General features: G+C 32.6%; 1 protein-coding gene across 1 annotated transcript in view; it reads left to right on the top strand.

Moving 5' to 3' along the window:
• LOC145241448 (uncharacterized) overlaps positions 1–7259 on the top strand; it is a 33978-nt gene extending 26719 nt beyond the window's left edge. The window contains exons 4-6 of the mRNA XM_080104414.1: positions 3043–3206; positions 6359–6525; positions 7036–7259. Of these exons, the coding sequence (XP_079960540.1) occupies positions 3043–3206; positions 6359–6525; positions 7036–7079 (375 nt within the window). The 3' untranslated portion in view covers positions 7080–7259. The remainder of the gene's footprint in view (positions 1–3042; positions 3207–6358; positions 6526–7035) is intronic.
• The last annotated feature ends 4609 nt before the right edge of the window (positions 7260–11868 follow it).

The raw sequence follows: 11868 nt of genomic DNA on the forward strand, positions 1-11868 counted from the left end.
CAATATTCTAACTTCATATTTCTATTTATATGAAATAAAGAACATATCTAGTAACAATATTAACCATAACAGAACGAATTTCACATTATTTTGTTTAAGGAAATAATTATTTGTCAACATAACTCCCATGCTTCAAAACCACTTTGAATATCCTCTTGTCAACTGATGGTGTCAATCGGCCTGCAACAACACGTTCCTTTTTAACTTGCTGTCAATTCTAGGCATTTTGGGAGATCTGCAATAAAGTGATACACACTTAAAATTACCAGTAAATAGAAAATGTTTGCATAGTTTTCAAAATATTTGTTCAAATTCCACAAAAATCAGGGAAATAAGGCACCTTGTTATGCTCTTCTAGTGTACCAAATTTCACTTCTCTGCGTTTCATAGCGATTTAAAAAAACAAAAAACATTGACCTACAATAAAGCGATACAATAGGGTTTACATAAGAGTAGTGAACATCCAGGTACCAGACATACCGTGTATTTCATTGGCGGGTTTGCCCTACGATTACCAAAGTAGATGCGAGGTCGGTTATTAGAGCATGTAAAAAATTTCAGACGATTCCCAGTCCTAAGGACTGGGAATCGTCCTAAGGACTGGAAATCGTCTGAAATTTTTTACATGCTCTAATAACCGACCTCGCATCTACTTTGGTAATCGTAGGGCAAACCCGCCAATGAAATACACGGTATGTCTGATACCTGGATGTTCACTACTCTTATGTAAACTCTATTGGACAATAGAGAGATTAGCAGTAAAAGCTAATTGGCAAAAGCCGGCCTACCGCAGAAACTACACACTAACAACAACACAGCATTCGTTAGTAGGGGAGAATAGCTGGTGCGTGTGCATGTGATTTCGGTGCCACCTCAATATTAAGCGGATTGAAGCTAGGAAGATGTGTTCTGTTTAGGAAGTATTGTATTGGTACAACGTCGAGCCCAAGGACGATACTGCACCTGCCAACGGAATCTACGAACATGAGGTTAGAATAAGGAATATTGACTCAGTGTCCACATTACCAGCCTCCGTACGAAACCGGTACCGTCGGGGTAACCCTGTGTGGGTCAAGCCGTCTCGTTACGGATGCACGTCCAAGTTTTAAGAAGAAGCGTTAAAAAATGGGAGCAGCTTGCAAACCGTTATTGTCAACGGCGTGTCTCGCCATGTAAAGGACATGCGACCTAGCAGAACAGATAATGAGACTTCAGATGACTTTGTGTATATTACACTGCCTGGGCGACAGACAACACGAAGTGGAGAAACATCAGAAACACCGTTGCGACAAAGCACATGCTGGAGATTATAACGTTACCTCGTTACTCGTGCTGTGATCAGGGATGGCGCTTGTTGAACATTTACGGATGCAGTTGATATTAGCACAGTTAGGAGATGAGTTCGTCGATTTCAGAGTCGCAGCAGGGATGTGAGTGTCAAAACGCGCTCCGGACGTCTTTGCGCATCCACCACCCAATCGCTAGCAAAAGTGCATTAAGAACAGTGGTGACTATATAAAAAAGTAAATTATAGAGCACAAAAAATCGCTCGTTTTAATGAAAGTTAAAAATAGGATGCACTACTTTTGGACGACTTTTTTTAAAAATTTATAATTCCACGAACTAAAATGTTTCTGATCGAATCAACAAAAACAAAAAAGCATAAGATAAAAATTTCCGGAAAGATTTTGTACAAACATTTAATTTAAGATCTTTTCAACTAAAGATACAATGAAATGCGTTGAAACTTTACTTTATTACCCAATATTACATGCACAGGAATTGTGCACACAATTTTCCAAGGAAAGGTTCACAGGTCCAGGTGATAGCCTACGGTCCACATCACTGGCTCGATCATGAGTAAACCTGACATGATGATGGTATCCGACATAGGGATGATGCACACCATTTTTCAAGGTCAAAGTCAAAGGTTAAGGTCATATTCGGTGTGGCTCTTCATAATCCCCCGCCTAAAGATTACAGTGAATGTCAACTTGGTATACACTATCCTTAGGTGGGGGAGTTTATGAAGAACCGCACCAAATATAACCTTAACCTTTGATCTTGACCTTGAAAAAGAAAAAATGACGTTACGCTTAATAGCCAACAACGGGAGTACATCTACTAGCTTTTACTATTCCATAAATAAAAATACTGTACACTTGTGTAAACTAAGCATTAACATTATATTAAAAATATAAAATATTATATTAAAAAATATAAAAATTATATTAAAAAATATAAAAAAAATATATTAAAAAACCTTGCAATATAAAAATCCAAAAATATATGTTCGTATTCCTTAAAATAAAAAAGGCTTTAAAAAGACGTACAGCTCCTATAATCAAAACTTCATTAAAAATTCTATGAACCAAAAAATATTATTACGATTTTAAGAACTGACAATTTATTTTACAATCTAATAAACGGAAAATTAATTTTTCTATCCTTAAAAATAAATGTTATTTAATGAATAAAAATTTAGTTTCATTCTTATAAACTAAAAATACATTGCAATAAACTAAAATTATTTTCCAATTATTTGAACTAAAAATTTACTGGAGGATTTATCATGAGGTCCAATTCACTACCAAGATACTAACACGATTAAATATTTACCTCAAATGTCTATTAAATGAAAATGACTTTACGATCTTATAATGTAAACAAACTCTATTAAGATTTCATAAACTAAATATTTACTCCTAATTTATTCTCTGATGTAAGTAACATTTATTCTATGATGTACATCCAATTTCGGATCCAATCATGTAAGAAAAATAATAGAACTCATTTACGATATCATAAATTAGTTAACAAATAAAAAGCGTGAAATTATTTTCAAGAAAAGTAATTATTAAAGAAAAAATTACTTTTAACAATTAGTAAATAACATCAACTTAAACAAATAAAATAAAATTGATAGATTTAGGTAAAATTATTTCTATTGTTATATAAGCAATACATAAAATCAATTAAACGTTTATAATACTTATAAAATCGATAAAAAAATAATAAAATGTATACATTTAAATTTTTTAGGTAAAATTGTCTTTATACAAGAATAACGTCGAGGTAGCGTTCATGATATTTGATGGCCAAGGAACGAATTCAAGCGATTGGTTCTCGATGTCACGAGTCCTGGACTCTCCTTGGAAAGATGTTTATAAAGGAGCAAAGAATATGTATTTTAGTTTATTTTGGAAGTAAGTATAACAGAAACACTTAATCTATTATAATTTTATCTAATTCTACAAAATCGGAATTAAAGTAAAACAAGTTACAAATAGCATAGAATTACTAGAGGCCAAAAACATATAAAAAGAGATTTTTTATTTACAATTGAAGTCAATTCATTTACAAGAGAGAAGAAAGGTTAATCTATATGTCACAGAAAATGCACGTAGTATTTCTAGCCCCTGAAGACAGGACCAATTGTTAAAATTTCACAAAGGTCGGAGGTATCTGAATTCACACGAAGGACTTTAATCCTCTCTTTCCTTTCCTTTACATGTTCCAAAAATACATTTCTATAGGTTAATTGTTTGAGGAGAGAATCACATAAACATAAACATATATATATATATATATATATATATATATATATATATATAGATAGATATTGTGTACTAATATTCATAAGAAAAATCCCTTTTTCTATTTATTTAAAAGGATAATACAACTTTATCATATAGAGTCGTGGAACTGAATTCATTTGTAAAAGATCTAGCTAATTTGCATATTCTTTTAAACATTCATTTTAATTAATTCTCTATTAGTTTTTTCGGGGCTTCTTATGAGATGATCATCTTTACTTAACTATTACGTGTAATTATATTCATGAAGGTATTCTACATGATTTATACTTGCGTAATATTTGCGTAAAAAGGTTATAGTAAACACAAACCTCTATCTCTATATATTTATGTATGCTTATATATATATATATATATATATATATATATATATATATATATATATATATATATATATATATATAGTGTCAGCAAAAAATAGTCCGCACTTGCAATTATTTCAAAAACTGCAAATGTAAGCTAAATTTATTGTAACTGTTTAAACAACCTATACCTCATTTGATTCGCCTTTTATTCCTCTATGATTTTATCTGTCTATATTTGACTTTTAATTGAAATATTCTAGTGTTCACGTCAATTTAAAAAAATAACTTCAAATTGAGGAGGCAATAAGAAAGTCCACAGCAACAAATTCACTGAAACCCAACTTAAATTATCGCCCCTAAATCAGTTTAAAATATCCACCAACAGGACACAAAACATTTCTAATCGTAATTGTTGTTGTTCCAGGTTATTCAACGTAACATTTAGTTCATATGCCACGACTTTCTTTAAGTGATCATCAGGAGCGCATTAATCTCCACCTCTCTGATTTATCCAATCGAAAAATTCGGCCGCAGATTGAAATGTGATGAGAAAACGGCACGAAGGACTGTGCAAAAGCACCAAAACACCGGCACTGTTCGTGATGTCCTTAAATCTGGTCGTACTAGAGTAACTTCTAACAGGGACGACAATGCTATAAAGATCCGCAGCCTTAGAAACAGATTTTAAACGGCTCCCCAAATCCAACAACAGTGCAATCTTGTTAAAAGGTACTCTCTTTCTACTGTCAAGAACAGATTAAAGGAATTTAATTTGCGAAGCTATGTTGCAAGACGCAAGACAATGATTTCTATAAAGAATAGAAAGCGCGGTCTCGACTTCGTCAGATTCAATGAAGATCATGACCCTTCATATTGGTCAAAGGTGCTTTTTAGCGACGAAAACAAGTTCAATACGCTAGGCAGTGATGATAGGCAGTACGTCCGTCGGAGGAAAAACGAAGAATTTAATCCTAGGTGCTCAATTTCAACGCTGCAAGGTGGTGGAGGTTCAGTTTTGGTGTGGGCATTATTAGTACCAATCGTCCGGGGTCTATAGTTCGCTTGCAAGGTCTAATTAATTCGACCAAGTACATCAATATATTGACTGAGCATTTTCTACCCTACTTTGGTTGGAATTTGGATGATAATCCCATATTCATGCAGGATAATGCTACCATTCACAGAGCTAGCAATATCAAGAGGTTCCTCGAAGAGCATGATATTTCGTGTTTGGATTGGTCTGCACAATCTCCAGACCTCAATCCCATCGAAAACGTATGGCATGGCATTAAGCAACAGCTACGCAATGATAAAATTTCAAATTTAGAAGAACTTTGGCCAAAAATTAAAGAAAAGTAAGATGCCTTTCCCCGGATTATTGCTGTAGTTTAATTCAAGGAATTCCCAAAAGATTACAGGCTGTCAAATTGCAGAAAGGTAGTTTATTGTGTTCTTGCTGTATTTTTTTTGCATTAATGTGCTAAAGTTATATTTAAATAGCAATTTTCCATTGTGCAGAAGAGAAATGCAATTTAAGAATAATGTTCGTAAATTTTCAAATTGATGACCATTATTATCCAAGCAACGCTAATAACAGTTCAGGTGTGAGTACATTATTTTGATATATCCTATATACATATTCCATGTTGAAAATATTCAAAATATTAGAATCATTGAATTCCAACAAATGTCGTTGATAGTGCTCAATGAAAGAGAGAAAATTTATATATTTTTATTTTTATTATGTAAATATAGGCATATCTTACTATGATGTGCGGACCGTTTCGATTATTATTGATCTCATCAGGCAGGGAAAAATTTTGAAAATTAAAAACGTTTCAGAACTTTATTTAATTTTAGAGGAGAAAAATATTTTACCCTTTTTTTCTCTAAAATCGAATAAAATTCTTAAACTTTTTTTAATTAAAAAAATTTTTTTTTTGCCTGATGAGATCAATAACGATCGAAACTATCTCCATATTAGAGCAAGCTCTACATAATAAAGCAGCCCTCTCTACTTGAAATTGAGTTGTGTTCTTTCCTCAGCGCCACATAATGTCTTCATGCATCAAATACTGTAAGACTAACTAACAGCACTGTCTTTCAAGTATTCATCGTCTAATCTACCCAAGGACAAAAACATTTTCTTATTTAATCGTAAAAAAGCACTTTTTTACGTTTTTTTTAATATGAAAAATCAAGTGTTTTTACTAACAATGTAAAACCCTGTTTAAAAGAGATATGTCCTAAAGTAAGCATCAGATTAAAACACATTAAAGATAAAAGTAATTCAGGCTTAAAAATCTACAATTAATTGTTGATATTATTCATGCATATAACTAGAAGTTCTACTGATACATTGGATGAGAGGAATCTAACAAAGAAAGTAGATAATGTTCGTATTTTATATACTGATAAACCTGATTACTAATTTAACTTGAAAAATTATATTTCTAGGTGGTCTTGGAGAACATTTTACGCCGCCAAAAGCCAGGGTGGTTGCGTTGTTGATAAAGGCTGGATTATTGTCGTTGGATGGAACAATATCTGTAACTGGGAAAAACAATTCTCTTACCCGTATATCATTTATTCTAATAAAACTGAAGGCATTCAATGGAATGGAGGTAAGTCTTGTATTCATCATTTATTTCAGTAATACTTTAGCTCGTCACACACATATACTTAAGGAAGGAGAGAGAGAGAGAGAGAGAGAGAGAGAGAGAGAGAGAGAGAGAGAGAGAGATTCTATCTATTTAGGCAGTCTTTTTTCATTTGTGCAAATATTGATAAAAATAACAGAATTCATGTGCTTAATGATCTTTTTATGTGTAATGAAAAAAATATTTTATGACTCATATGCATCACGAACGTTTTTAGTTCCTCGTCGAATCATCATCATGTGAAAAGGAAAATAAACAAACAAAAATTGGTGTTTCTATTGTTTATATAATAGTTACCACTAACAGTCTAATTCCAAAAAAGGTTATATCCAATATTATTTAAAAAAAAAATGTAAATTCATTAGTTTTTTTTTGCGTGAATTTATACAATTTAGTGCTCCCTTCATAAAAATATACGTTCTGAAATTGTTATCCAGTATTCAACTTTGTCTTTTCTCCTTTTTCTAATTCCAGGACATCCATTTGCTGATTCGTTGGCCATTTACATGAGCTTTTAACTCATGTTGGAATACGTCGTTTTAACGACGTGAATTGTTATTAAACTAAGTTAGATGGATTTTTAGAGGATGAGTTTAGATGGATTATGTTTCCATGCTTGTGTATAATCTAATAATCTTGGACCTAAGCGTCCATAATCCTACCTGACATCAAATCGAAACCTCATGTTCACATATTATATATATATATATATATATATATATATATATATATATATATATATATATATATATGTATATATATATACGATAGCGTGTGTGTTATTTTCTGTGTCATGCTTACATCCGGGGAGTTTAATTGTTATGTGCTTCCATTTCTCCATTTCTTGTAATAAATAATTTTATCAAGAATTCTTCATAAGTTTCGGTTTTGATTATGGCTGAAAGAACTAAAGTTTATATATATATATATATATATATATATATATATATATATATATATATATATATATAAGTTGTGGATTCGGTTTCGATTCAAGCTGATGAATCCAAGTCATATAGATATATTTTTTATTTTTGAAATCGCAACTTTATAATATATAAAAATCGATAGAACATTAACTCTATAACAATATAGACGAAATCTGCAAGAATTAAAATATCATATTTAAGCGTACTTTACGATCGGGCTTTGCCGGACGTTTGTGCTAGCATAGATAAATACTTTTTCAGTTTAACAAAAAAGCTACGATAATATCAGACCGTCTCCATTTACACTGAACATCTACAGAATGCCAACATCAATATATTACATATGAATGAATCCCCTGTGGAATTTCCACAGGTCCCGCTAGTATAACATTATTATAGTAATAAATCATATACTTACCCTTGTATGCACCATAGTTGTTCTCCAGTCAAACACCGTCAATCATACCTATTAATCCCGCTGCGCCTGACAAGTCGCTTCTACATTTAATATTTAATATATTGCTAGTCCAATACGTTTCAAGCTTTCACTTTGCGTTTAACTAGTGGCCATTGAAATACGAACGTAAGTAATAAAAAAGGACTAGCAAGATACATACATACATACATACATACATACACATATATATATATATATATATATATATATATATATATATATTTATATCTCGCGATTTGTTTACAAACAAACGTTTGAGCCCTCTACGAGTAGCGGACGGATGTTTATTTAAATAGACGTTCGGACAGTTTAATTTCGGCCACCGATTCCGTAGTCAGGGGGTAGGACTGCCGACTGTCATCACGACGGTTCTAGGTTCGATCCTCGGCTTGGGAGAGGTGTTAGTCTAGCGGCACTGATGAGTTGTGAAACAACGAAACAGGTCTGTATGTCGATGACTAAAATATATTTTATAAAGATCCCCTCTTCGGTAGAGCACTCTCGTAAATTATCTTACTCGCTACTTAATTTAGCTGAAATAATGCGAAGCTCGCGATTTGTTTACAAACAAACGTTTGAGCCCTCTACGAGTAGCGGACGGATGTTTATTTAAATAGACGTTCGGACAGTTTAATTTCGGCCACCGATTCCGTAGTCAGGGGGTAGGACTGCCGACTGTCATCACGACGGTTCTAGGTTCGATCCTCGGCTTGGGAGAGGTATTAGTCTAGCGGCACTGATGAGTTGTGAAACAACGAAACATGTCTGTATGTCGATGACTAAAATATATTTTATAAAGATCCCCTCTTCGGTAGAGCACTCTCGTAAATTATCTTACTCGCTACTTAATTTAGCTGAAATAATGCGAAGCTCGCGATTTGTTTACAAACAAACGTTTGAGCCCTCTACGAGTAGCGGACGGATGTTTATTTAAATAGACGTTCGGACAGTTTAATTACGGCCACCGATTCCGTAGTCAGGGGGTAGGACTGCCGACTGTCATCACGACGGTTCTAGGTTCGATCCTCGGCTTGGGAGAGATGTTAGTCTAGCGGCACTGATGAGTTGTGAAACAACGAAACAGGTCTGTATGTCGATGACTAAAATATATATATGTATATATATATATATATATATATATATATAACTATATATATATATATATATATATATATATAACGGAAATGCAAAAAATGAATAACAAGGGATTTGGGACACCTATTATAAAGAAAACCTGTGAAAAATTTATGATAGCGGAACACATGGAAATAACAAAACGAATACAAATGGAAAATGAATAAAAAAGATAAAATTAAAAAAAAAAAAACTATAAAATCTCTAATCATTTTATTCTGGATAAAGAAATAGAATATAAGATCTTATAAAGAGTAGCTTATGTAGTAGGAATTTCATTATTTATAAAAGTAAAATTTCATTTGATTAAGTTAGCTGTAGGGTAAAAGATTAATATACAATAAGGCTATCTTAAGTAAGCATGATATAACACATTCTAAATGACTTATATACCATACATTACGACCACGTAATCCTTACAGCAACCTACCTTGAAAGTGGTGCTGTGAAACCTGACATAGTTAAATAGAATAAGCCAGAAAGATTGGCAACCTTCGTTGAAGTGAGTGTTCCTAATGATGGAGGTCTGAACAGATCAAATATCAAGGTCTCATGTATGATATGAAGAGAAACTGGAATCTTATGGCGATATCAATCATACCAGTTATTATAGGTGCTACAGGACTTATGAAGAAGGACCTGAAGTCCTACCTAACTAATATTCCTGGTGAACCAAGTGCAAAAGAGATCCAAACAATTTACTTAAGGGAACAGCGAGGATACTAAAAAGAGCTTTCGGTTGGTCTCAATAAAAATCAGGGGGATGTTGACAACTGATTTGGCTGACCCATACCCAGCATTACAATCTTCAAAGAAAAAAAATGAAAAAATATAGAAAACGATAAAATTTATGCTTGTACGAACCTATTGCATTTGTATGCTATACGAAGCTTTCGTGTTTAAAGTTGTAATTATTTTAATTCAAAAGCTTACGTTAATTTTAATAAATTTGTATAAAAGAATTTATAAGCATGCAATTTAGATAAACATAGATATAAAGCAAGGTTGGCATACACACACGCAAAAACACACGCACAAACACAGGCACACAGGCACACACACATATATGTATCGGCTTCATTTGCCTTATCCTATACAATAATAATATTAGATAAGATATCTACTCTTCCAATATAATATACTTTGAATACAATAAAAGATAAAGAAAGTAAATATTATAGTGCTACAATTCGTCACAAATAACTCAGAAGGTCACAGTTTGCGACCATTTCCATCGGAAAGTTATCTAGTAACATCGGACAATGTGTCCAGTCCTACATCCCCCCTCCTCCAAAGAATTCAGAATATTCTGCCAATGTCGATATTCATTTCAGATTATGAAGGCACTGCTGACCAAAGATCTACTATGAGAAATTGGTTGGGAAATCTTTCCCCATCCTGCATATTCTCCTAGCCTAGCTCCCTTGGATTATCACTTATTTCGAGTATTACAAAACCGTTTAGATGGTTTTAGTTTAACACCATGAGACGAGGCTGAACATGAGTTGAATATATATTTCACACCAAAACTTAGATAATGTTACGAGTCATTTATAATGCACGTTGGCAGATGAATTCAAGTTATAGAGATCAAAGACCGTTATTATAAGAAATGAAGACTTTCAAAAACACACAGTTTTTGATTTTCAAAATGAAATTTTAAATAGCAAAAACTTTGCACCGACCTGATAATACAACTATCAGTTATCTAAGACAATAACCCAACAAGCACAATCTTAACATTGGTGGCATTTATACTGATGACTGATCATTAGTTATTCATTAACATTCCCATCATAATATCTTTATGCTAGCGATATCCATGTTACGGTGTTGTTTGGGAAAATCCAACATTTCACAAAAATGTGTTAAAGTTACATTTCTACTGAATAAACAATGAGGAATAACGTAAACTCAGCATTAGTTTTAGTAGAGCACAGCATTTTCGCTTGAATGTTTACGTTTATTGTATGTCTTTCTATTAACGACAATTTTATTGTTCCACCCTGTAATAAAGCAGGGTGACTAAACAGTTTAACAAGATGCACCTGAAGAAGGTCGGAGATTACATCGGCTGATACGTAGTCTGAAGAATCCAAATAATACAAATTAATCTTTATCTTCAAAATTCCGATTAACATTTATTGAAAGCATGAAAATACAGTGGGTAGCAAAAGTATTTAATACGTTATTTTCTTTTTCGTATTTCTCAAAAAATATCAAGTTAATTTCAATGACAAATTAATTAAGTAATCAAACAGTTACGTATAGGTTTAGTTATGCATGAATTAAATATTTATGAAGTTAAGGGAATACAATTAATGTAATTCAGTATTTGGTTAAACTATATAACGATCAAAATGAAATGAAAATATTGTTCAGACGTTTGTTAGCAGTTATAATATTCTGTAATTATGTCTATGGGAAAGACCGATCTAACGGGGCAGAATGTTTCTTTGAAGTGTAAGTGTAACTCAATGTTTATGTTTTGTAAAAGCATAAACATTTCAATGTTTAAATAGAAAAGAATATTAAAACAAAACACAAGTTATATTCACAGATTTTACAATGGGTGTTTTTTCTGTGTGCAAACGATAGACAACGATATATTAATTGTTATGGCTCGCAAGTAGCCACAAAGAAGAACAGAACAACTGAGAGCAGTTAAAACATGTACTACATGAAAAAAAAAATGAAAAGGTTACAAACAAAAAGTGTAGGTAATTCACCGAACATGCGAGCGTCGCTCTGGAATTAAATCCCCGCCTGGGATCGCCATGAGTAAAG

This window comes from Euprymna scolopes, chromosome 2 (genome assembly GCF_053919585.1).
Source record: "Euprymna scolopes isolate OS-2025 chromosome 2, ASM5391958v1, whole genome shotgun sequence".
Classification (NCBI taxonomy): Eukaryota; Metazoa; Mollusca; class Cephalopoda; order Sepiida; family Sepiolidae; genus Euprymna; species Euprymna scolopes.